Source organism: Lithobates pipiens, unplaced genomic scaffold (genome assembly GCF_037356315.1).
Source record: "Lithobates pipiens isolate NorthernLeopardFrog02 unplaced genomic scaffold, aLitPip1_a1.2 Scaffold_13, whole genome shotgun sequence".
Classification (NCBI taxonomy): domain Eukaryota; kingdom Metazoa; phylum Chordata; class Amphibia; order Anura; family Ranidae; genus Lithobates; species Lithobates pipiens.
The window spans coordinates 505,275,318-505,301,869 of record NW_027507718.1 but is presented as its reverse complement, the minus strand read 5'-3'; the positions used below and the strand labels follow the sequence as shown (position 1 = coordinate 505,301,869).

General features: G+C 46.4%; 1 protein-coding gene across 1 annotated transcript in view; it reads left to right on the top strand.

Moving 5' to 3' along the window:
• The window catches only part of ATRN (attractin), a gene marked incomplete in the record, with an annotated part of 385,746 nt that overhangs the window by 205,456 nt on the left and 153,738 nt on the right, over nucleotides 1-26,552 (top strand). Inside the window, 4 exon segments of the mRNA XM_077478033.1 lie at nucleotides 6,694-6,831; nucleotides 15,609-15,702; nucleotides 20,531-20,583; nucleotides 25,995-26,089. Of these exon segments, the coding sequence (XP_077334159.1) occupies nucleotides 6,694-6,831; nucleotides 15,609-15,702; nucleotides 20,531-20,583; nucleotides 25,995-26,089 (380 nt within the window).

The window sequence follows — 26,552 nt, the reverse complement described above, 5'->3', positions numbered from 1 at the left end:
TGACTGAGCCAAACCTTCCTTCGTTTGTGTCTCTCACACATTCCCTCCCAGACACTGCAGCTCACGGGGGGGAGTTCAGCAACAAAGGCAGTGCTGTAAGTCTAGAAAGCAGGGGACAGAGAGAGGTGTGGCCAGGGGATGATTGACAAGCCACAGGATATCCTTTTCATAATTATGTGCCACTTTGTGTTGGTCTAATACATAAAAAGCGATAAAATACATTTATGTTTTTGGTTGTAACATGACACAATGTGGAAAATATCAAGGGGTGTGAATACTTTTTCAAGGCACTATTATCTCCACGGTCTATGTCTTGATCTACTAGTTGTGTAAACTTACTAGGGTCACGTTGACCACCTCTGACGAAGTCCACTTGGGCAGAGAAAGCATTGCCATATCACTCGTGTGAACTGCTGGTGTGATGTACAATTGTGACGTGATTGAATGATTAGTAAATAAAGCTTGCCATACATTATACAATTATGCTTTTCAATTTCCTTTAGATTTAAATTTAACTACACTATGCAGTGTGAGGGCCTCGTCGATTGCATACAAATTGAAAGTGTTTAGGTTTGACCTCATATTGTTTTGGTAAATTTTAAAGGAAAATTGTACAAGAAAATTCTATAATAGTTACATAGTAAGGTTGAATAAAGACACCAGTCCATCCTGAGTGAGTGTCTACAATTGTCCCTATCCCTGTACATCGCACACTCACATCAGTCCCTACCCTCAAGGAGCCCACAAACCAAGGTCCCTATTCATATACTAGGGCCAATTTTGGACAGGAGCCAATTAACCTACCTGCATGTCTTTGGAGTGTGGGAGGAAACCGGAGTACCCGGAGGAAACCCACGCAGACACAGGGAGAACATGCAAACTCCATGCCGGTAGTGTCATGGTTGGGATTCAAACCAGTGACCCTTTTTACTGCTAGGTGAGAGTGCTACCCACTACACCACTGTGTCGCACCAATGTATGGCTAGGCTTAGTGTTGAGCTAAGTATGTAAAAAGGAGTTTTATGTTGTGCAGTCTTTCCTTTGCCTCTGTTTGTGGTCTACATCCTTAGTGGAAACGATCAGAGTCTCTGTGATGAAGAGTTTCTGTTGAAGCTCCTTTTTGACCTACATAGTTACTAAGTGATCACTGTGATCTGGTGAGTTAACCTGATCAGAGGATTTGGTGGAAGCACTTTGAGCATCTTGGAGGGGGGGACTACTACATTGGTGGAATGGAAGGCCCCGGCACACTGAATTTGTCCAGCTCTCCTTGAAAGCTTTTCTCTTGGTAAGAGAAAAGCAGCGTCAAAAAGACATGTAAAACCATTTAGACACATGTAGGCCCACAAAATACTTGGCCATTTATTTAATTGCCAGAATCATAATTTATTAATTCCTTTGAAATTAACGCTCAAGTGCTAAAGGCACCTAGTGTCAATGCATGTTTACGCATGTTTAGGCAGGTCACATGTTTTTTTTTTTTCTGCCAAAACGCTGCTGCTCCTGAATGTGCTAGCAGTGGGGTTTTTTTTCTGCCTGTAAACGCCTATGTGTGCATGGACACATAGGGGTTGATTTACTGCCCACCAATGTAAGGGGATCCTTCCTCACTGTCCATCGTTGCAAGGGGATGCTTCCCCAGCTGCCCACCAATGTAGGAGCATCCTTTTTTTTTCAATGCCCACCAGTGTAAGGGGGATCCTTCACCCCCGCTGCCCACCAGTGTAAGGGGGATCCTTCACCCCCGCTGCCCACCAGTGTAAGGGGATCCTTCACCCCCGCTGCCCACCAGTGTAAGGGGGATCCTTCACCCCCGCTGCCCACCAGTGTAAGGGGGATCCTTCACCCCCGCTGCCCACCAGTGTAAGGGGGATCCTTCACCCCCGCTGCCCACCAGTGTAAGGGGGATCCTTCACCCCCGCTGCCCACCAGTGTAAGGGGGATCCTTCACCCCCGCTGCCCACCAGTGTAAGGGGGATCCTTCACCCCCGCTGCCCACCAGTGTAAGGGGGATCCTTCACCCCCGCTGCCCACCAGTGTAAGGGGGATCCTTCACCCCCGCTGCCCACCAGTGTAAGGGGGATCCTTCACCCCCGCTGCCCACCAGTGTAAGGGGATCCTTCACCCCCGCTGCCCACCAGTGTAAGGGGATCCTTCACCCCCGCTGCCCACCAGTGTAAGGGGATCCTTCACCCCCGCTGCCCACCAGTGTAAGGGGATCCTTCACCCCCGCTGCCCACCAGTGTAAGGGGATCCTTCACCCCCGCTGCCCACCAGTGTAAGGGGATCCTTCACCCCCGCTGCCCACCAGTGTAAGGGGATCCCTTTACCCACCCCTGCTGCCCACCAGTGTAAGGGGATCCTTCACCCACCCCTGCTGCCCACCAGTGTAAGGGGATCCTTCACCCACCCCTGCTGCCCACCAGTGTAAGGGGATCCTTCACCCACTCCTGCTGCCCACCAGTGTAAGGGGATCCTTCACCCCCCCCCCGCTGCCCACCAGTGTAAGGGGATCCTTCACCCCCCCCCGCTGCCCACCAGTGTAAGGGGATCCTTCACCCCCCCCCCCCCCCGCTGCCCACCAGTGTAAGGGGATCCTTCACCCCCCCCCCCTCGCTGCCCACCAGTGTAAGGGGATCCTTCACCCCCCCCCCCCCCCGCTGCCCACCAGTGTAAGGGGATCCTTCACCCCCCCCCCCCCCCCGCTGCCCACCAGTGTAAGGGGATCCTTCACCCCCCCCGGCTGCCCACCAGTGTAAGGGGATCCTTCACCCCCCCGGCTGCCCACCAGTGTAAGGGGATCCTTCACCCCCGCTGCCCACCAGTGTAAGGGGATCCTTCACCCCCCCCGCTGCCCACCAGTGTAAGGGGATCCTTCACCCCCCCCCCGCTGCCCACCAGTGTAAGGGGATCCTTCACCCCCCCCCCCGCTGCCCACCAGTGTAAGGGGATCCTTCACCCCCCCCCCCCCCCCCGGCTGCCCACTAGTGTAAGGGGATCCTTCACCCCCCCGGCTGCCCACCAGTGTAAGGGGATCCTTCACCCCCCCCCCGCTGCCCACCAGTGTAAGGGGATCCTTCACCCCCCGGCTGCCCACCAGTGTAAGGGGATCCTTCACCCCCGCTGCCCACCAGTGTAAGGGGATCCTTCACCCCCGCTGCCCACCAGTGTAAGGGGGATCCTTCACCCCCGCTGCCCACCAGTGTAAGGGGATCCTTCACCCCGCTGCCCACCAGTGTAAGGGGGATCCTTCACCCCCGCTGCCCACCAGTGTAAGGGGGATCCTTCACCCCCGCTGCCCACCAGTGTAAGGGGGATCCTTCACCCCCGCTGCCCACCAGTGTAAGGGGGATCCTTCACCCCCGCTGCCCACCAGTGTAAGGGGGCTCCTTCACCCCCGCTGCCCACCAGTGTAAGGGGGATCCTTCACCCCCGCTGCCCACCAGTGTAAGGGGATCCTTCACCCCCGCTGCCCACCAGTGTAAGGGGATCCTTCACCCCCGCTGCCCACCAGTGTAAGGGGATCCTTCACCCCCGCTGCCCACCAGTGTAAGGGGATCCTTCACCCCCGCTGCCCACCAGTGTAAGGGGATCCTTTACCCACCCCTGCTGCCCACCAGTGTAAGGGGATCCTTCACCCACCCCTGCTGCCCACCAGTGTAAGGGGATCCTTCACCCACCCCTGCTGCCCACCAGTGTAAGGGGATCCTTCACCCACTCCTGCTGCCCACCAGTGTAAGGGGATCCTTCACCCCCCCCCCCCCCGCTGCCCACCAGTGTAAGGGGATCCTTCACCCCCCCCCCCCGCTGCCCACCAGTGTAAGGGGATCCTTCACCCCCCCCCCCGCTGCCCACCAGTGTAAGGGGATCCTTCACCCCCCCCCCCCCCCCCCGCTGCCCACCAGTGTAAGGGGATCCTTCACCCCCCCCCCCCCCCCCCCGCTGCCCACCAGTGTAAGGGGATCCTTCACCCCCCCCCCCCCCCCGCTGCCCACCAGTGTAAGGGGATCCTTCACCCCCCCCCCGCTGCCCACCAGTGTAAGGGGATCCTTCACCCCCCCCCCCCCGCTGCCCACCAGTGTAAGGGGATCCTTCACCCCCCCGGCTGCCCACCAGTGTAAGGGGATCCTTCACCCCCCTGGCTGCCCACCAGTGTAAGGGGATCCTTCACCCCCCCCCCCCGCTGCCCACCAGTGTAAGGGGATCCTTCACCCCCCCCCCCCGGCTGCCCACCAGTGTAAGGGGATCCTTCACCCCCCCCCCGGCTGCCCACCAGTGTAAGGGGATCCTTCACCCCCGCTGCCCACCAGTGTAAGGGGATCCTTCACCCCCGCTGCCCACCAGTGTAAGGGGATCCTTTACCCACCCCTGCTGCCCACCAGTGTAAGGGGATCCTTCACCCACCCCTGCTGCCCACCAGTGTAAGGGGATCCTTCACCCACTCCTGCTGCCCACCAGTGTAAGGGGATCCTTCACCCCCCCCCCCCGCTGCCCACCAGTGTAAGGGGATCCTTCACCCCCCCCCCCCCCCGCTGCCCACCAGTGTAAGGGGATCCTTCACCCCCCCCCCCCGCTGCCCACCAGTGTAAGGGGATCCTTCACCCCCCCCCCCCCCGCTGCCCACCAGTGTAAGGGGATCCTTCACCCCCCCCCCCCCCCCCCCCCGCTGCCCACCAGTGTAAGGGGATCCTTCACCCCCCCCCCGCTGCCCACCAGTGTAAGGGGATCCTTCACCCCCCCCCCCCGCTGCCCACCAGTGTAAGGGGATCCTTCACCCCCCCGGCTGCCCACCAGTGTAAGGGGATCCTTCACCCCCCGGCTGCCCACCAGTGTAAGGGGATCCTTCACCCCGCTGCCCACCAGTGTAAGGGGATCCTTCACCCCCCCCCCCGCTGCCCACCAGTGTAAGGGGATCCTTCACCCCCCCCCCCCGGCTGCCCACCAGTGTAAGGGGATCCTTCACCCCCCCCCCCGGCTGCCCACCAGTGTAAGGGGATCCTTCACCCCCCCGGCTGCCCACCAGTGTAAGGGGATCCTTCACCCCCCCCCCCCGCTGCCCACCAGTGTAAGGGGATCCTTCACCCCCCCCCCCCCCCCGGCTGCCCACCAGTGTAAGGGGATCCTTCACCCCCGCTGCCCACCAGTGTAAGGGGATCCTTCACCCCCGCTGCCCACCAGTGTAAGGGGATCCTTCACCCACCCCCGCTGCCCACCAGTGTAAGGGGATCCTTCACCCCCCCTGCTGCCCACCAGTGTAAGGGGATCCTTCACCCACCCCTGCTGCCCACCAGTGTAAGGGGATCCTTCACCCACCCCTGCTGCCCACCAGTGTAAGGGGATCCTTCACCCACCCCTGCTGCCCACCAGTGTAAGGGGATCCTTCACCCACCCCTGCTGCCCACCAGTGTAAGGGGATCCTTCACCCACCCCTGCTGCCCACCAGTGTAAGGGGATCCTTCACCCACTCCTGCTGCCCACCAGTGTAAGGGGATCCTTCACCCCCCCCCCCCGCTGCCCACCAGTGTAAGGGGATCCTTCACCCCCCCCCCCCCCCGCTGCCCACCAGTGTAAGGGGATCCTTCACCCCCCCCCCGCTGCCCACCAGTGTAAGGGGATCCTTCACCCCCCCCCCCCCCCCCGCTGCCCACCAGTGTAAGGGGATCCTTCACCCCCCCCCGGCTGCCCACCAGTGTAAGGGGATCCTTCACCCCCCCGGCTGCCCACCAGTGTAAGGGGATCCTTCACCCACCCAAACCCCCCCCACCCCCCGCTGCCCACAAGTGTAAGGGGATCCTTCACCCACACCCCCCACCCCCCCCCGCTGCCCACAAGTGTAAGGGGATTCTTGCTCCACTGCTCACCACCAGAGTGAAGTGGTCCTTCTGCTGACCAGTTCACTGGCCTTCAATTTATTTGGGATCCTTCTCCGCTAATCAGCAATGTAAAGGGGTCCTTCTCCCTCTGACCACCCATGTAAAGGGGGTTCCTTCTCCCACTGATCACTAGTAGAGAGCACTTCACTGGCAGACAATGTGTGAGGGAGCGCTTTTCAACAGACCACCAATGTAAAGGTGTCGTCCTCCCGCTGACCACTTCATTGGCCATCAGTGTAAGGGAGCAGTTTTCTACAGACCACCAATGTGAGGAAACAGTACCATTTTCACTGCCTGCATTTCTTTTCTGGCCTTTTTTTTTTTTTTCATAATTACTAAGAACACTATTATTATATTGTGCAACCCTGAGTGTGGACTAGTTTTGTAGGTCACATTCCTTATTCTTTATTACATCTCAACTTACTGTTCACGCCAATGTGCCCAACACTAGATCTAGTAATAGAAGGGGCTCTGAGAACCGCGAGTTATTTCAAGGATTCCTCCTATATTAAAACGTTTGAGAGAAGTTGCTGTAAATGAACTTGACCTAAAGATGACGTTCTTCTTGGGTTAAGGCCTCATAAATGGATAATGAATTTCTCTTCTGTCTAATAGCTGAGGCTGTTTGTTTTTGTGAAGGTGGAGACTGCATGTGACACGCAAATGACACACAAATGTAGAGTATGAGGAAGTAGAGCATGGATTCGGGTGTTGCATTTGTCCTACATTTTGCATATAGTTTGTGTCTGTGGTTTCCTCCGTAGAGAGCTGTCACAATAGTCTAGTATGGATATGAAGTTTCTGTGTGTTGTCTTTGTAGCCTGCCAGTGTAACGGGCACAGCAAGTGCATCAATGAAAGCATCTGTGAAAAGTGCGAGAACCTGACCTCCGGCAAGAACTGTGATACCTGCATCTCTGGTTACTATGGAGACCCAACCAATGGGGGATCGTGTCAGCGTGAGTACCACCATGTCCGACATCACTGCACATTACAGCACTTAGAATTCAGACAGACATTGGGGCCTTTTTATAAACGGGAAATATTACTTTTAGTCCTTGCAGGGTGGAGTACCAGACACATACTAAGCTAAATATAGAACTCAAGTGCCATGCATGTTTACGATTTAATCTAGCAAAGAATTTGTCATTTTTTTTTATTAAAGTTATATGTGCTCCGCGCCTATTTGTGAACTCTAGAGAAAACTGTCTAAAAGCAAAAAGCTGCTCCCCTAATTGGGTACAAAGGGTTCTCAAAATATATTGTGCAATGTGTAGAGGGCGCTAGAAGGAAATTAGTAATGAATGAATCTATATACCAATGACCTAAACTAGTAAAGTTCATACATGTACAGATGAATTAATCAACTTAATTAACCATATGTTTACAGGGCACTTAAACTCCCCCTCCTGTCCAGACCAATTTTCAGCTTTCAGCGCTGATGCACTTTGAATGACAATTGCGCGATCATACAACACTGTACTCAAATTAAATTGTTATCATTTTTCCCCCCACAAATAGAGATTTCTTTTGGTGGTATTATATATTTTTTTATATTTTGTTATAAAATTTTGCAAACAGGTAATTTTTCTCCTTCATTGATGTACACTGATGAGGCGGCACTGATAGGCACCGATAGGTGCCAGTGATGGGCACTGATGGGTGACAATAATGGGCACTGATCGGTTACACTGATAGGCAGCACTGCTAGGTAGCGCTGATTGGCACCACTGGTGAACATTGATAGGTGGCACTAATGGGCACTGTCAGGTGGCACTGACGGGGTACTATTGACACAGAGGAGGCAAATGTGCCTCCTTCCTCTAAGGGACCGATGTCCCTGCAACATAAGCCGGTGATCAGCTTTTTTTTTCTCCTCATGCTGTGGAGAGAAAAAAACGATTACCGAGCTTTTGTTTATATCATGTGGTCAGTTGTCATTGGCTGACAGCTGATCACATGGTAAGGGGCTGGGAGCGTACAAAGGGGAGGACATCCTATCCCAGAAGTTGAGGTCCGCGCTGTAGCAGTCATTCGGCTATGGCCCGGACCTCAAGTGGTTAATCTAATGGCATAGTAGCCAACCATGATAAATATTTGAAAAAGTGAGTATTTCCAAACAGTTAATATTGAAATTCTTCTGTGTAGAATATCTTCTAAAGTAGTAGTGAGTGATCCTCCACCAAACACTAAAACGACACCTAACGGGTTGCAGATATATAATCTGCTTACCAGAATAATTTGACCTCTTTAAAAAGTCAAAAATCGATTTAGCAGGATAGTGCCTGCGCACATGTATGTAGCCTGGAGCTGTATGGAATCCTTCCTCCTCAGAGTGTATACATGGGATATATGAAATAATTAATAGAACCCATAGCGTAATCCTATTTATTATAAAATGACATAAAAAAAAAGTAAAGCCGAATGGCCGCTTACAGGTGGATGTGCCTGGGGCTGCTGGCATATTTCTGCTAATATCTGTGTGGCGCCTTGCTTCCACCTCCGTGGTTCACGTGCGTTCCACCAAGTAGACCAGAAACAATCAGAGGGACCAGAAGTGACGTGCAATAGCGTGACCAGGTACCGCCTTGACGTACGTTTCTTGATTGCGTCTTCAGGAAGCGTACCTGGCCACTAGGAAGCGTGTAATTTGTATTTTGAAGCCAAACGGGACACGCCAATTGAAAGGAACATTTGATAATAGGCAGCCGCGATGCCAATTTTCATAAACATTAGACAATGTACATTGGTGTTAAAATACTGCACATGACGAACAATAGATATGTTGACTCCATGGTATTGAATAGAATCAACATATTTAAAATAAAAAATAATTTAAAAGGTTGTATATAAAATTATCAATGCATTATAACATACACTCATAAAAATATGTACATGTAGACCTATATATACCCCTATCCATGGAACTAAATATATATATTCCTAATCATGGAATTAATCATTGGCTAAAAAACTGTTTAGATCCAATTCTATATTCATACCCAATGGCTGCATGCTTCGCAATTTATACAGCCACTGGGTCTCATTTTGTGAGATTGCGCTCTTCATATGTGTATTGATTCTTGTGTAAATGACACTGGCATTGAATGGGTTAACCACTAGGGGGAAGGGTAAGTGTCAAGTGTGTCCTGGGGTGTGTTTCTAACTGTGGGGGGGCGTGGCTACATGGGACATGTCACTGATCTCTGCTCCCAATCACAGGGAGCAGAGATTAGTGACACTGTCACTAGGCAGAACGGGGAGATGCTTGTTTACATTAGCATCTCCCCGTTCTTCCTCTCCATGAGTGGTTTGTGTGTATCCCCGCAGCGATAGTCCGCAGGAACCCGCGACCCGACTCAGAGGTCCCGGCCTACATGCGCGTGATGGCACAGCCCCAAATTAAGGCAAGTACATGTAGGCTCATTTGCCTGTCCGTGCCATTCTGCCGCTGTACATCGGCGTGCATCGGTCGGGAAACGGTTAACTATTGTGTTTTTTTTTTTTATTACGCTGATACTTCTAGTTTACCTTTTCTGCTTCCTAGGTCAGCTGCATGCTCACTGGACAGAAGCGATGATGCTAATTTATTGTCCAGTAATAAAGTGTGTAGGGGGTGAGGTAGGAAGCCCCAAGGCTGACTCTGGCAGTAAACTTGTCACCTGTCTCCTTATCCAGTGTTGTAAATTATAAGATTGGCTGACCAGATTTACAAATTCTTTGTAAGTAAAACGCCATCTACAGCCAGAGTTTCTATTCTACATTGAGGAAAATAATTATTTGATCCCCTGCAGATTTTGTAGGTTTACCCACTTAAATAGAAATGAAGGGTCTATAATTTTTATCATAGGTGTATTTTAAATGATAGAGACAGAATATCAACTTGAAAAAAAAAAAAACACGATACAAATGTTATAAATTGAGTTGCGGTTCAGTGAGTAAATTAAGTATTTGAAACACTACCAACCAACAATAATTCTGTCTCCCACAGCCTGGCTACAGTATGTGCTCATGTGGTACACAGAAGTCCTATCAATGTAAGAAGGTGCTCCTAATGACGACTCATTATGTGTATAAAAGACACTTGTCCACAGAATATTTCTTACATTCAAACCTCTCCTCATCATGGACAAGACCAAAGGAGGTCAGGGACAAGGTTGTAGACCTGCACAAGGCTGGAATGGGCTACAAGACCATCAGCAAGAAGCTTGGTGAGAAGGAGACAACTGTTGGAGCGATTATTCACAAATGGAAAAAATACTAAATAACCATCAGTCGCCCTTAGTCGAGCTCCATGCAATATTTCTCCTCATGGGGATCATGAGAAAAGCGAGGGATAAGCCAAGACCTACACGGGAGGAGCTTGTGAATGATCTCAAGGCAGTTGGGAACACAGTCACCAAACAAACCATTGGTAACACAATAGGCCCCTATGGCTTGAAATTCTGCAGCGCCCATAAGGTTCCCCACCTCAAGAAGGCATATGTACAGGCCCATCTGAAGTTTGCCAATGAACATCTAAAGGATTGGGAGATAGTGCTGTGGTCAAGTGAGCTCAAAATTGAGCTCTTTGGTATTAACTCAACCGGCTGTGTTTGAAGGAAGACAAATACTTACTATGACCCATAGAACACGCAGTCAAGCACGGAGGTGGAAACATTATACTTTGGGGCTGTTTCTCTGCTAAAAGTACAGGCTGACTTTGCTGCATTGAGGGGCCATGTATTGTAAAATCTTGAATGAGAACCTTCTTCCCTCAGGCAAAACACTGAAGATGGGTCGTGGATGGGTCTTCCAGCATGACAATGACCCAAACATACAACCAAGTTAACAAAGGAGTGTCTCAAGAAGAAGCATGTTAAGGTCATGGAGTGGCCTAGCCAGTTTCCAGACCTTAATCCTATAAAAAAATGTATGAAGGGAGTGGAAACTTTGAGTTGCCAAGCGACAGCCAAGAAACTTTAAGGATTTAGAGAAGAGCTGTAACAAAGAGTGGACCAAAATCCCTCCAGAGATGTCTGCAAACCTGGTCACCAACTACAAGAAACGTCTTACCTCTCTGTGCTTAACAAGGGTTTCTCCACCAAGTACTAAGTCATGTTTTGTTTGGGGATCAAATACTTATTTTAATCACTGAACTGCAACTCAATTTATAACATTTGTATCGTGTGTTTTTTCTGGATTTTTGGTTGACATTCTGTCTCTATTTAAAATACATCTATGATAAAAATTATAGACCCTTCATCTCTTTGTAAGTGGGCAAACTTACAAAATCTGCAGAGGATCAAATTATTTTCCCCACTGTAGTTTTAAACAGAGTGGAGAAGGGTTACAGCTCATGTTAGGTTTTTTATATTGCTTTCTGTGTGTCCTTGCTTGGGAGAGTTTGTTGCTTGCTTGTGGTCATAGTGTATGGTGTCCTAAGGACAATAATTGAGAATTTTTCCAGTGGGGGCTGCATTAACCTGTTCTCTACTGTTGTATTGTAAAAAGACAGCGGCAGGAACCATTTTTCCCTCCGAGTGGGCGTCATATGATGTCCTCGGCTTCCCGGCATTGTGGAGAGCGTGCGCGGTCACCGCATCACTGTGAACCCGATGTGCGTGACCGGCGGCCATCGCTATTGCTCATCACAAAAGAGACGTGGATTTGTGTGTGTAAACACACAGATCCATGTCTTGTCAGGGGAGAGGAGAACTGTGATCGTATGTTCCTTGTACAGAGGAACACCGATCGCTCTCCTCCCCTCATCAGTCCCCTCTCCCCACAGATAGAATCACTCCCTAGGACACACATGTAACCCCTACAGCCCTCCCTAGTGTTAACCCCTTCCCTGCCAGTCACATACAGTAATCGGTGCATTTTTTTTATAGCACAGATCGCTTAATAAATGTTAATTGTCCCAAAATAGTGTGAAAAGTGTCCGATCAGTCCGCCTAAGTGTCAGTCACGATAAAAATAGCAGATCGCCACCATTAGTAGTAAAAATAAATAATAAAATTGACAAATATATCCCCTATTTTGTAGACGCTATAACTTTTGCGCAAACCAATTAATATATGCTTGCTGGGATTTTTTTAACAAAAATATGTAGAAGAATACATATCGGCCTAAACTGAGAACAAAAAAAGTTATGTATTTTTTTTTTTTTTAAATGGGATATTTATTATTGCAAAAAGTAATAAATATATATTTTTTTTTGTACAATGTCGCATGACGACGCAATTGTCATTCAAAGTGTGACAGTGCTGAAAGCTGAAAATTGGCCTGGGCAGGAAGGGGGTGAAAATGCCCTGTATTGAAGTGGTTAAAAATTTTAGTTTTGCAAGTACCTGAATTTGCCTTGACAGCATCTTGTAGAGGTGCACTGAATGGAAGTTTTGGTGCCGAAACTGAAAATTCAGGATACACTTGGCCAAAACTAAAAATTACACTTCTTTTGGCAGAGTCCTATCCTCCTGTAGGGGCAGCAACATAACCCAAAGGTTAAAAAAAAAAACTTGGATCCCTCAGACTAAGAAAATAATTTTAATTTGAGTGCAAAAAAAACTTTTTTTTTTATGTTTAGTGTATTATGCAACTTCGTATTTATTACTAATTTAAAGCTAAAAGCCTTGCGGGTAAAAAAAAAAAAAAAAAAAAGTCTATTGTTTAGATCTATAAATAAAGTCCTTTCTCAGTTTTTTCTTTGTCTGAAACTTGTTAGAGCTAGTATGCAAAACAGACCATCTGTTAAACAAGATATCCATAATGTGTCTGCACCTTCTTAGACTGTCCCTGTGCTGGTATTGTCTATCTAAAAAAATATAAAATAAAAAAAGTATATAATCTGCAGATTACTGGATCTAAGATGTGGTGTCTGCATTGGTTTTCTATATGTCAGGCTTTTATTTTTTTTTCTTTACTTTATTTTTTACCTGGTGGTTTTACCAGTAACACACTTATTGTTTTCGGATAACCAATCTCACCACCCCATGCTATAAAGACTTTAGAAACCAGATAGGTTTATGGAACCCTGCCCCTCTCCTAATGTCCCTAAAATAGAGGGGTGGTGTTCCATCGTCTCCATCTATAGCTGGGAATAGTGTATGTGTGTGTGTATATACATATGTATGTGTGTGTGTGTATATATATGTGACTTCTTAATTAATATCATGAACATAAATGAGTATATGTCAGCCATTATCGGGACCTTTTAGACCCCTTTCACACCAGGGCGTTTTTGCAGGCGCTATAGCGTTAGAAATAGCGCCTGCAAAACGCCCTAAAGAAGCTGCCCTAAAGAAGCGGTGCACTGGCAGGACGTCAGAAAAAAGTCCTGCCAGCAGCTTCTTTGGAGCGGTGAAGGAGCGGTGTGTTTACCGCTCCTCCACCGCTGCTCCCCATTGAAATCAATGGGGCAGCGCTGTAATCCCGCCGGCAAAACGCTGCTATTGCGGCATATTGCCGGCGGTTTTAACCCTTTCGCGGCCGCTAGCGGGGGTAAAAGCGGCCCGAAATGCGCCGTAAACCCGCCGCAAATCCGGCGGTAAAACGTCGCTAAAAATAGCGGCGTTTTACCGCCCACGCTATCAGCGGTGTGGTGTGAAAGGGGTCTAAGTGCAAGAAAAGTTCCAGAAAAATGTATTCCTTTAAATTCTATGCATGTCTTCACACTGGTCTGGTGCTTCCATTGTGGTGTTAAAAATCTTGCTTGTTGCATTTTTGGTCAGTTAAAAAACAGCACCAAAAACGCACCTCCCCATTGAAATTAATTGAAAATGCAGCAGAGAACGCATCAATAACGCACCCATGTTATGTTTTCAGTGCGATTTTTGGGTCAGGGGACCCATGAAAAACAAGCCAGAATCGCAGTAAAATCGTGGTAAAATCGCGTGCGATTTAGGCGCCATTATTGGCACTGTTTTTCTCTATTTGCAAAATGCTAAAAACACAAATTTTGGCTGATATGTTTTGGCCACTGAAATTTCAACTCTAGCATCTTGCAATTTCACACACAGCGTAACTCAGACTGAGGAAGGGTGAAGCACCACATAGAATCGGTTGTGCTACTTTGCTGATGTATACCTGTGATAACTGGCAGTATGATGGTAGCGAGAGCAAAGCTCATTAATCTGCTGCTTCTCTTTTCATTGTGTAGTTACAGGAAGGAACAAGTAATCTCTATTGAACTGAGAGTCCGAGCCAGGCGCTCCCGCCCCCTCCACCTCCCAGCGCTCCATTGAGCGAGGGCAGAGCTGAGAGCAGTGACTGACAATCACCAGGTTTCTCCTCGGGGTGGGTTCACACTGGGATGACTTGTCAGGCGACTTAGCCACCTGACAAGTCGTGTCCCATTCTGTACAATGGAACCGACTTGGAAAAATATTCCTGTATGAATTTGGGGGCGACTTTCATTGACTTCTATAGAGAAGTCATTTTGCAAGTCGCTGCAGGCGGCCGTGTCCAGGTCGCCTGAGGCAGTCGCGCTGCAAGTCGTGCTACCTCAGTGTGAACCGACACTCGGGGAGCTCTGAGAGGTTAAAAATCGGGTCTCTTGCCCTGTCACAGTGCTGTGCTATGTTGCAGAGCTGCATACATCTCAGAAGTGAATGTACAGAAATATAAATTCTTTGGCAGGTTGAACAGTTCAATATGTATTACATCTGTGTATTTAGTTGTCCAGATTAGTTTAAAAGTGCAGATAAAAAAAAAAAAAAAAAAAAAAAAAAAAAAAATCATACTCACCCTGGTGGATGCAACATCAGTCCCCCACCGCCTCTAAGACTGAGAACTGAGCAATCAAAGACCGCTGATGCTCAGTTCTCAGTAGTCACTGAGCACAGAGCTGGTGACTGCTCTGCCCCTCCAGTGCTCACTGGAGCGCCAGGCTGTGCAGGGGGCCGGAGAGGCTGGTTCAGGCTTTTCAGCACCATGCTTAGAGGCTGGTCAGGCAACTGATTGGATCCCCACATTAAAGTCTGGGACCGGCGGAGTGATGCTAGCTGACAGTGGACTTTAGCCCAAAGTTGGATGAATATGGCCTACAGAAGTGCTATATGGAGGACACTCCTGTAACCCCTAGGGGAAGTACAGCTAAGAGCTTTGGTTGAGAAGAAAAGAGGCTGAGAAGTTGGCAAACTGTATGTGTGTTGGTGGGGGAACAAAACGGTCACCTAGCCTTAGAGCAATGCTCTTCTCTAGCTTCCCTCCAATGAAAATAAGTCTTATAACTGGAGAAGAGGTAAGTGTGTAAATTCCCAACTAAATAAATAGCCATAAAGCGTGATAAGTGGGCTGGTTTGTTATTTACCTTTTCCATTATATGGTGAAAACTTGTAGAGCAGGGATCTCCAAGCTACGGCCTACTGATCAGAACCGAGTCTGCTGGCTGCCAGATTTGTTCCGACCCTTTGATGTAAGAGAGAACTCTTATGGGGTCGCTGATGTAAGGATGAGCTCTGATGGGGCATCTCTCATGTAAGGAGGGGGCTCTGATGGGCTCAAGCTTTGGAATTTCTTTGCTTTTGTTTTATTTATTTTTATCTATTCTAAATCATATCATGCTGATTACAAAAAAGTAAGACAATGCAACCTTCATACACCAAATTTCGGATGCCTCTGATATACAGGAATTACCCAAAGCAATTTCATAAATTGGCAACATTGTTGGGATTAACATAACATATTTATGTAGTCCTTTTCTATATAAATTTGTGTGACCTTTTCTTATACTTCTCTATTTCTTCTGCAACAGCCTGCAAATGTAATGGTCACGCCTCGATGTGCAACACCAATAGCGGCAAATGTTTCTGTACCACCAAAGGGATTAAAGGAGACGAGTGCCAGCTGTGAGTACTATATTATGTGTCGGCGTATTCTGTTTGATTTTTGTGCAGCAGGGTGATGAGTGCTATAGACTGTCCATGGAGCTTTATTACTGTCGTTATCTTAAGACCACTGAACCTGCTGGAGGGCAAGAGTCGACTAAAGGCAAGCTCTTCAGTATAAAGTAATTCTGAACCTTTAATATATTTTTTTAAACCTGTGATACTCACCTGCTGTTTGCAATGGTTTTTCACAGAGTTGCCCTGATCCTCCTCTTCTGGGCTTCCCTGCTAGTTTTTCTGGGTCCTTTTTCAGTGAGTGCCCCCTAAGGAAGCTGCTTTCTGTGAGGACACTCGCGTGGGCTCGCTCCTCAGTCCCGCTGCCTGTGTCCATGAACAACGGGGAGGGCTTATGTCCGCCACACGCTCCCTTGTCGTAGGATGTGATTGACAGCAACATATTGCTTACATTAAGTTAAATGTTTTCAGTGTCCCTGTCCCGTCCCCGTGTGAAAGGGAAGAGAAGGCAGAAGAAATCGGCACTGTGCAGAGCTGCATCTTTTCTCCTCTGCCTCTTAACAATGCATTTGAGCAGCAGCAGGAGCCATTGGCTCCTGCTGCTGTCAATCAGAGGAAGTGGGGGGGCGGGTCTTAGTCCCTCTGTGTAAGTATATGCAGTGCGTCGTCTTAGAGACTCAGCTCGGGAGCGTGGGGACTAAGTCTCTCCATAGCCAGTGGTTGGCTATGGTAGTCCCGTAGAAGAAAAGGGGCCAAGATTACCACTGGCGACCCCAGAAGAGGAGGATCAGGGCCTCTCTGAGTAATACCACTGCACAGAGCAGGTAAGTATAACATGTTAGTTTATGCACAAAGAATTGTGAGTTTAGTAACACATTAAGGTATAGAAAAAAAACTTCATCTTTAGAACCACTTAAACTGGATTGTAAGTTGGCTGCGAAAAATTAGGTGAACACTTCTTTTGTACAGGGCAAAAAAAAAAATCATTCTACAAACATGCATGTTCACATTTGATGTGAACATCAAAAGAAAAAAAAGAATCACCTGTGAAGGAAGGAGAAGCATTTGGATACCAACTTTATCCAACTTTATCTTTAGGGGAGATATCATCCATCTAGGAAAACGTTAACCTGGCAGATTGCTTCGTTTTCCCAGAATTTGTGTTGAAGGAATGTCCCCCCCCCCCTCCTTTTTAAAGATTGCAGGCAACAACACACCCATTAACCCATTACAAAAAAAGAAAAAGAGAACCAACTCTTTTCTTACACATATCAATTATCTGTACAAAAGGGCATTTCGTGTACAAGTTTGAAATTTTAAAAAATTCAGTAGAAAAACAATTCAGTACGTGCCAGAGGTAAATATAGAGGGCAATATGGAAGGGACATAGTTGCTCACAGTGCGGGAAACCACGTTCCGTGCGTATTTCCTGTACTGTGTTTAAAATGCACGTGCAATCTGCAGTGGATGTCGGTGTTAATGACACCCCAAGTTCAGTGTATTTTCCTGCACAGTATCACATTGTACAGTAGTATTATACGATTCGGTTGCTGTGTGTTATTTTTGTTTGGTGCAGTCCTACCTGATTTTGTCTAATTTTAATGAATGAGCTGCAGTCTCCCTGCACCCAGATCGCATGTGAATCACACAGGAGCGCACAGCAATTTCCTGTGTGATTCATGTTGTGAACAGGCAGACAAGGTCACATCTGCAGCCCTTGAGCTAGAGACAAGCTGAAGACCTCATATGCAGTTGCGTAGCTGTGGACGGGCTTTTGCAAATGATTCTGTGTAAGGGTAGTATATGATCGATCTGTTTTTGTCCAAGTCCCCCCAAGGTCAGGAAAGGAGGGGTTCTTGCAGGCAATGAGGGTAGTTCTTTTTAGCATAAAAGAAGAGTATTCATAAGGAGACGTTATAGTATGGTGAGCTGTCTGCACATCTTCTAGTATTCCTGGAAGGCAAACTGAGGGATTTCATATGTTAGGGAAACCCAGTGACATTGCTAGAAAGCCTGTTATTTTCAGATAATCTCTCCAAATGTCAATACAGTCCCATAAGGAGTGAAATAAATCAGCCTGCACCCTTTAAAGGAGAGCAGTGAGGGCCCAGTTTAACATTTACTATTGTGTAATTATTTAGAAAACTTCACCTGAATGATTTTAATTTTAAAGCAGAGTGAGGGAGTATAGGTATCCTTAGATTTCATCCAATCATCCACTAATTCCCGAGTTTGACAATTCTTTTTAGCCGTCTGGAATTTGGGAGATCTGTGTTTTTTTTGTTTTTTTAGAATAATTCAGAGACAAGCTAATGGAACTCCCCTTAGTGGAAGTTGGGAAGGGGATGTCTTCCACACTGAGCTTACATTCATAAGGTGACTAGAAAATCCTAATGTAACTAGCTGGATTGTGATCAGTTTGTTTTATACACTGATGGCCACTGACAGGTAAAGTGAATAACATTGATTATCTCATACAATGGCATCTGAAAGTTGATGGGATATATTAGGTAGCAAGTGAACACATGTTGTCCCTGAAGTTGATGTGCTGAAAGCAGAAAAAATGGGCAAGCGGAAGAATTTGAGCGACTTTGACAAGGGCCAAATTGTAATGGCTGTATGATTGGTTTAGAGCAACTCCAGAAATGCTGCTTTTGTGGAATGTTCCCGGTCTGCACTGGTCAGGACCGACAAAAAGTGGTCCAAGGAAGGAAAACTGGCAACAAGGTTATTGGCGGCCAAGAATCATTGGTGCATGTGGAGAGTGAAGGCTGACCCATGTAGTATGATCCAATAGAAGAGTTACTGTAGCTCAGATTGCTGAAGAAAATGAATGCTGGTTCCAGTAGAAAGGTGTCGGAACATACAGTGCATTACAGTTGCATATGTGGCTGCATAGTCAGGATTCCCATGGTAACTTGTATCCACAGCTGAAAGTGCCTACAGTGGGCACGTGAGCATCAGAACTTGACCATGGACCAATGGAAAAGAAAAGAAAAATTCAGGTCTGAAAAAAACTCTACCACCTCTATCCCTAAAATGCACAAAAGAAAAGAGGACAAGAGCCCTGGGACTTTGAGTGAGGTGGGAGAGATTTGGCAAACGTTTCACAAAAAAATACAATAAAATCAATTTATTAATTACATAATGTTACATAACCAAATGGGAACAGCAATAAATGTGCGTTACCCAGCATAATGGCCAAGTTGAGAACACAAGCAAAGATAAATATCAGATCATTACATTAAATACACATCCATTAAATAATAAAATTGATTTAAATTGATAAAACAGTTGATAAATATACATCACAGAAGGTAGAAGTTATACATGCGTAGATGGAATACTGTGTGAACAATATTAACACACTGCAAGAGTGCCCAGCAATAGAGACGTAACAGAAAGCATCGATGGTGCCCTACGCGTTTCACGAGTCTATTGCTCGCTCTTCAGGGGCAGATGCATTAATATCTGTGGACCAATGGAAGGTATCTTTGAGGTTTTGACTTAGCCTACAAATTCTCCAGATCTCTATCCATCAAGCATCTGTGGAATGTGCTGAAAAAACAAGTCCAGTCCATGGAGATCCCACCTCACAACTTAAAGGATCTGTAACTGACGATTTGGCACCGTATACCACAGCATACCGTCAGAGGTCTAGTGGAGTAGTGAATGAATGAAATACTTGTGTAGCGCACAATGCGAACTGAATTGCCTCTAGGCACTGTGCTGTTTTGGCGAAAAAGGGGGACCTTCTCATAATTTGGTATGTGCTCATAACGGTATGACTGATCAGTGTGTATACATGCAGGAACATTTACTTTGGTCTTACATTTAAGTGGATCCATCTTAAAAAGTACCTATGTCATAAGAGTTGAAGTAAGGCACTTTGTGGTTTCTGATTCTAAAGGAGCTGCGCTTTTGATGGCGATTGGACTGGGTGTTGAAATTTTATTTTAGTTTGTTTTTTTTCCACAAAGAAAATCTGTATACATACCTTTTTTGAAGCCAATCCGACCCGATCCCACACTGAGCTCTCCGCTGCAGCTTTGCTGTGGAGTCGGGTGCAGAGGACACAGCCGACAACGGAAGCCCAATAGTAAGTCTATGGGTGACGTCACTCCCCATTCATTTCACAGCCTTTGTTGGCTGTGACCTCTGCAGAGCTGCTGCTGCTGGGGACCGGATTGGATTGCCTTCAAAAAAGTTATATATACTGATTTCTTTACAGGGCTAGATAGGTTAGTGTTAGATCGTGGATGTCTGTAGCTGCAGGTATTTTAGTGTTGGGGTGGACTTGCACTTTAAGGTTCAAATCCAAGCTAGATTTCTTTTTTTCTTTTTTTTTTTTTTTTCATCTTAATGGGTCCCAAGGAAACCAAAAAATTTGAAAAAAAAATGGAGCTCTGACTGCAGTGCTTACCTTCTCTGTAACGCTGTCACTCACAGTAATCTCTTTCCATCACTAGATGTCCTCAGTCTTCGGAGTTCAATGATGCCCATTCCAGATATCGGGAAAACTGAGGACATCCTTGCAGTGCAGAACATCTTACCTGATCCCTGAGAGGGCATCACGTTTGCATCCTGCACTCAGTTTACTGATGTAAAGTGTCAATTAAGTGACGTTTTCTACATCATAGATCCCACTTGATCCCTATGTACGTTTGAAGCCCTGTAATCCTATCCCCCGTGCTCAATGGCTCAAATTCTCTCCAAGTCCTCCAGGCACTCTTTAAATATGCCAATTCAGCACAAGACCAGCTTCCTGGGACAGAATATGTTGGTGGTAGAAGGTTTCCTATGCGCTACTGATACTTATCTTTTTGTTTTCTAGATGTGAAGTTGAAAATCGATATCAAGGCAACCCATTGAAGGGAACATGCTATTGTAAGTGCGAATCTACTCTCTCTAGTTGATAACTCCATTTTATTTTCTAGAAATATGGGTGTTCTGCCCTAAAATTGGGTTGAAAGATGTTATATGGACTCTGTAGATATCGGTTAGCTGATATTTATATGTCAAAAATTATTTTGATTATAGATGCACATTGTACAGACACGATCGTGACTACTATAAGGCTGTATTCACACTTCAGCGTTTTGAATCGCAGATTTGCCACTAATCTGCCCGCGATTGAAAAGCGCTGATGTGTGAATGGTAAATTTGCGGGACTCGCATTTAAGAGTCCATTTAATTGAATGACACCTCGAATCGTGGCGTGGATCTGTTGCGATTGTCGCACAATAAATCGCACTGCAGTCACAGCAACGCGCATCGCAGGGAACATGTCGCCCAAAAGTAGCGCCTGAACTTTTTTTGGGCGACATGCTTCCTGTGATGCGTGTTGCCGCAATTACAGCACGATTCATCCCACAATAATCTCGGCAGACCCATTCAATTGAATGGCATCGCAAATGCGAGTCCCGCGATTTGCCATTCACACATCAGCGCATTCAAATCGTGGGCAGATTTTGCGGCAAATCTGCTAGCGGTTCAAAACGCTGAAGTGTGAATGCAGCTTAAAACTGTGGAGCTTGCCATGTATCCAGGTCATAGTATAGTTGGTAGTAGGTGGTCACATTCAACTGGTCGTCTTCTGCAATGTTTCGTAGTGTATCCAAGCAAATTCTGCAATTCTAATGAGTGTCAGGAAGATAGCCTGACATTTATTTTCACACAGGTTGCACATAAACCTTGGTCCAAGGTAGATGTTTATTGTCCAAAAAAAGGATGTGAGGTGTGAAAGTTGTGGAACCCCCCCCCCCCCCCCTGTTGTAGTCCCCTCTCAGGTGTCAGTAGGTCTGTATTAGGCTTCATATACACTACAGCTCTTAAAGTTTTATTTTTTATTTAATTTTTTTGCCAAAGCGCCTAAACTCCACTCCATAAAAGCCTGTGTCAATGTACACATAGGCTTTTAGCAGCATTTAGGAGCTGCTGCAGTTAGGGGAACTTCAACCTCCCTCTACTGAACGCAGAGCAATTGCATTCAGGGTGGGAATGTTTTGACCGTCGGCTGCAAAATTACGGCCCAACTTTGCCATGTTTTGTGTTTTGCAGTGGTCAAAGTAGGCTATGTGTTCATGAAGCGTTAGGTTTTTCCTAGGCTAAAGGAGGGATTTGTTGTAAAAATGGTAAAACGCCATTATATGTAAAGCTGATGGTGTTGAAAGACCTCATCCCTGCTCAGGGAAGTTTGACATAGATGGCTTCTTTCACCCCTCTTGGGAACCTGTTGTCCTTTCTCTCCAAAATGTGTGCCTCACTGTTGATTTAATGAAAGCGGGCAGCACAGCCAGGCAATGTACCCGTATGTCATTGTGTAATTCCTGGTTTTCAGGCACGCCAGCCTGTGCCAGGATTGGATACAGCACAAGTTTTTCAGCAGATTACAGCCAATAATTATGGCTGTACAATTGCTGATTGGCTGTGGCCAGTTACTAATCTGTGTTTGTAAGCACAGACTCTGGCTGGGTTTCTCCCTGCTGTTCAGAACTGAAAACAAGGGGAGAAATCCTACCAGATCGGTAAGTAAAAGCGGCAAACATACACTTGTTAGGCACAAAGTTAACCCCTTGATTGCCCTGCTGATCACCCCTGTCACCCTACCAGTGCCATTAGTATACTATCTATACAGTGATATCACTGTATTAATGTCACTAGCAACGTCACTGTCAGTGTCCTTCCCAGCTAGTGTCTGTTGGTGCCAGATATCCCACCACACTATCACAGTCCCATGATAATGTCGCATACACACTATATTGGATTTTCCACCAACAAGACCGTGGATTTTTGGTCGAAGGATGTTGGCTCAAACTTGTCTTTCATACACGCGGTCACACAAATGTTGGCCAACAATTACGAATGTGGGAACGCGGAGACGTACGACGAGCCAAGAAAAAGGAAGTTCAATAGCCAGTCCACCTCCTGCTTGATTCGAGCATGTGTGAACTTTTGTGTGACGGACTTGTGTACACTCGATCGGAATTTCCGACAACAAAGTTTTGTTGGTGGAAAATTTGAGGACCTGCTAGCAAACATTTGCTGGCGGAAAGTCCGACAGCAAATATTCTATGGAGCATACACACGGTCAGACTTTCCGACAACAAGCTCACATCCAACATTTCCTGTTGGAAAATCCGACCGCATGTACGCGGCATAAGTCGCTGATCACCGTCATTACTAGCATAGTGTCTGTACAGATTAGTATCTTGATCATGATCAGGACTATACTAGTGTCCCCAAAAATGCAGGGATAGCAGGATCAGCTCCTGATCACTGCTAGCACTTATGACGTATAGCAGAATACATTTCAACCTAAATTAATGGAGAAATGTGATTTTATTGGATATGTTTTATAACAGAATGTATTATCAAAATATTAGTTTTTTCATTTATATAGCAAAAAAAGAACAACAAAAAGGAAACCGTTGTGATCAAATATTGCCAAAAGAAAGCTTTGTGTGAAAAAATTATATAAAATATTAAATAAAATTTGTGTACAGTCCTGCATGACTGTGCGATTGCCAGTTAAAGTAGCACAGTGCTAAATAGCAAAAAATACCCCGGTTATGAAGGAGGTAAAATCTTCCTGAGGTCTGTGATTAAGACCCCTTTCACACTGGGGCGGAGTGGACGTTGGTGGTAAAGCGCCACTAGTTTTAGCGGCACTTTACCGCTATATTAGCGGGACGCTTTTAACCCTCCAGAAGGGTTAAAAGCGCCCGCTTATCGCCGCTTTCAAAGCGCTTTTAGGGCACTTTGAGAGCAGCGCCCATTAATTTCGATGGGCAGGAGTGGTGGAGGAGAGGTGTATACACCGCTCCCGCACCGCCCCAAAGATGCCGCTTGCAGAACTTTTTTTTTCCTCTTTCACACTGGGGCTGCAGAAGAGGCAGTTCACAGGTGCTATTTTTAGCACCAAATCGCCTGTAAAGCACCTCGGTATGAAAAGGAGTCTACTCTTACCTAGCATCATTTGCCTTCCTATGTTGGGCCATTCCTTTGTGGAGAAGTTTTGCCCATCATATGTACAATTTGCATTCCTCCCTACGCTCCATTGTTTGTTTATACCAAGTTACTTTGCTTGTGTTTCAGTGTTGAGTCTTTAGGTTGTACATGCTTCTGTCTGTTTTTTTACTGGGCTTCAAGGACACAGGGATTCAATGTTTATTAAAGGTTTTCTGATGTAACAGACTTGCATAACCTTGTTTTCTACTTTCATGTCTAAAAAAAGTTTGCTAGCACATGAATAATTGCAACAGCGACACCTGTGGGCTGAATTGGAATTTGCATTACATAAAAACAAAATGTAGAACGTTTGTCTTTTTAGATGATACCCTTTACTGGAAGCTGACATGTTTAACTTCAGTAAGCCAGTAAAAGGCTGCCCGTTAAAGTTCTCACTTGCTGCAGTAATAAATGGCCAATGCAGTATGAGACTTGGGGCTCTTTCACACATGCGGACTGTTCAGGTTCGCCTGTCTGTCAGGCGGACCTGAACGCTTCATGCACCTCTATGGAGCGACGGATATCAGCGAGGACATGTCTGATGACATCCAATCCACTAAATGCGGACGGATGTAAACCCTATTTTCCATCCGTCTATCTGATCAGATAAAAACAGACAGGCGGTCCATTTTCATCCGATCTCTCATAGAGAAGACCAGGGCTCTGACAGGTCTGTCTCTCCACAGTGAGCAAAGACAGACCTATCATCCGCCGGCTCAGCGGAGATCAGCGGATCGATCCCCGCTGAGCAAGCGCAGTCGTTCAAAACGGACAGCCCCGTGTGAAAGGGGCCTTAGAGTTTGGGATGAAATCAAAATACAACCATCCCATATATCCAGGGCTATATTTGCTATATACTGTATTTATAGGCATATAACACACACTTTTTCACCCTGAAAATTGGGTGCAAATAGTGTGTGCACGTTATACGCAGCTACTGCAATTTGGGCTGCCTAGGAGGTAATAGGGAGGGGGTTGGAACGAGGGCCGTCAGATTACGTACAGCGAGAATCTACTGTTTACTCACATAGTAATAGGAAGTCCCGTCTCCTGGGCCAGCATTGGACCAGTGTTCTGTCTATCATACAAGCCTGTCCAGGAGGTGGGACTTTGTATTAAAGAGGCTGATGAGTCAACAGGAGATTCTCGCTGTATTAATCTGACTGTGCTCTTTCCACCCCCCCCCCCCCCCCCCCCTCCCCTCCCTGTCCCCTCCGAGGCAGCAGTAATCTGAGGTGAGGCTGCAGATGGGCATTGATCAGGCTGCATTCATGGCAATTGTGAGGCTGTAGATGGGTATTGATCAAGCTGAATTGATGGGAAATTGAGGCTGCAGATGGCATTGATCAGGCTGCTGATAGGCACTGTCCCTTATTTTTCTTCAAAGTTCTTTATTTAAAATGTAAGTTTTTTTCCTGAAACTTCCCTCCTAAAATGAAGGTGCGTGTTATACACCGGTGCGTGTTATACACCGGTGCGTGTTATACACCGGTGCGTGTTATACACCGGTGCGTGTTATACACCGGTGCGTGTTATACACCGGTGCGTGTTATACACCGGTGCGTGTTATACACCGGTGCGTGTTATACACCGGTGCGTGTTATATGTCAATAAATACGTTAAATTATAGGCTAGTGCAGTGATGGCGAAACTTGGCACCCCAGATGTTTTGGAATTACATTTCCCGTGATGCGCATGCACTCTGCAGTGTAGTTGAGCATCATGGGGAATGTAGTTTCAAAACATCTGGGGTGCCAAGGTTCACCATCACTGGCTAGTGCATATGGGTCAATGCTGGGGTATGAAGGGCTGTAAACTGTGATCATTTTTATTTTGGACATAACTGAGCATTTTGTGGCTAAAGTCAACAGGAGAAAAAGGGGAGTGGAGAGAAGGCTGGGACTCGTCACAAGACTCACTATAACCTGAAACTTGTTTGAAATGAATAATATCTCCCCTTTCTCTTGTTAGCCTTTACAAATAAGTTGGCATGCTTCCTCTAAAAATACATTCTGGCATTACGGTAGTTCTTGTTAAAACCATTATATGATGTACGAGGTGGAGTTTATAGGGAGACATAATTTAGGTGTTTTTAGGACCCTGCATACATCAGACTCTCCCTCTTCCAACACTTATTGTCTTGTTGCTCTTTTTGCTTTCTATTTCTTTTTCTTTCTTTCCCTCTAATTTGTTGACATGAGCAACAGCATTATTATTCTGTGGCTCAGTCTTTACAGATGAGCCTGGTTGTGCCTATTAATCATCCTAAATATCATTTCCTCACACAGACACGTTGCTTATAGACTACCAGTTCACCTTCAGCCTCTCTCAGGAAGATGATAAATACTACACTGCAATTAACTTTGTGGCCACTCCTGAAGAGGTAAGTCTTAATAGTAGTTATAATTGTACTGGAGGTTTGATCATAAGTTGAATGAATGAGTGTATTTATACTCACTGTTGACTCCAGTGTGCAATTTTAGGTTTTTACCAAAATTTACTTTATTATGTACATATGTGTTTATGAGTGTTGTCCAATTTAGACTGCAAGTGCCTTTGGGGTTGGGTCACTTTTCCCTCTATCCTCCCGAGAAGAAGAGTAGTAGAAATAGTTAATGCTGAATTCCAGGTATTCTGCAACTTTGCAAAAGGTGAAGGTACGCTGTAAGGTTGATTGACTAAAACTGGAGAGTGCAAAATCTGGTGCAGCTCTGCATAGAAACCACTCCGCTTACGGGTTTTTTATTTTTTTATTTTTTTTATTATAAAGCTTAAAGCGGGAGTCCGCCGGGACTCCGCGTTTTTTTTTTTTTTTTTTTTTTTTTTAAAGCCAGCAGCTACAAATA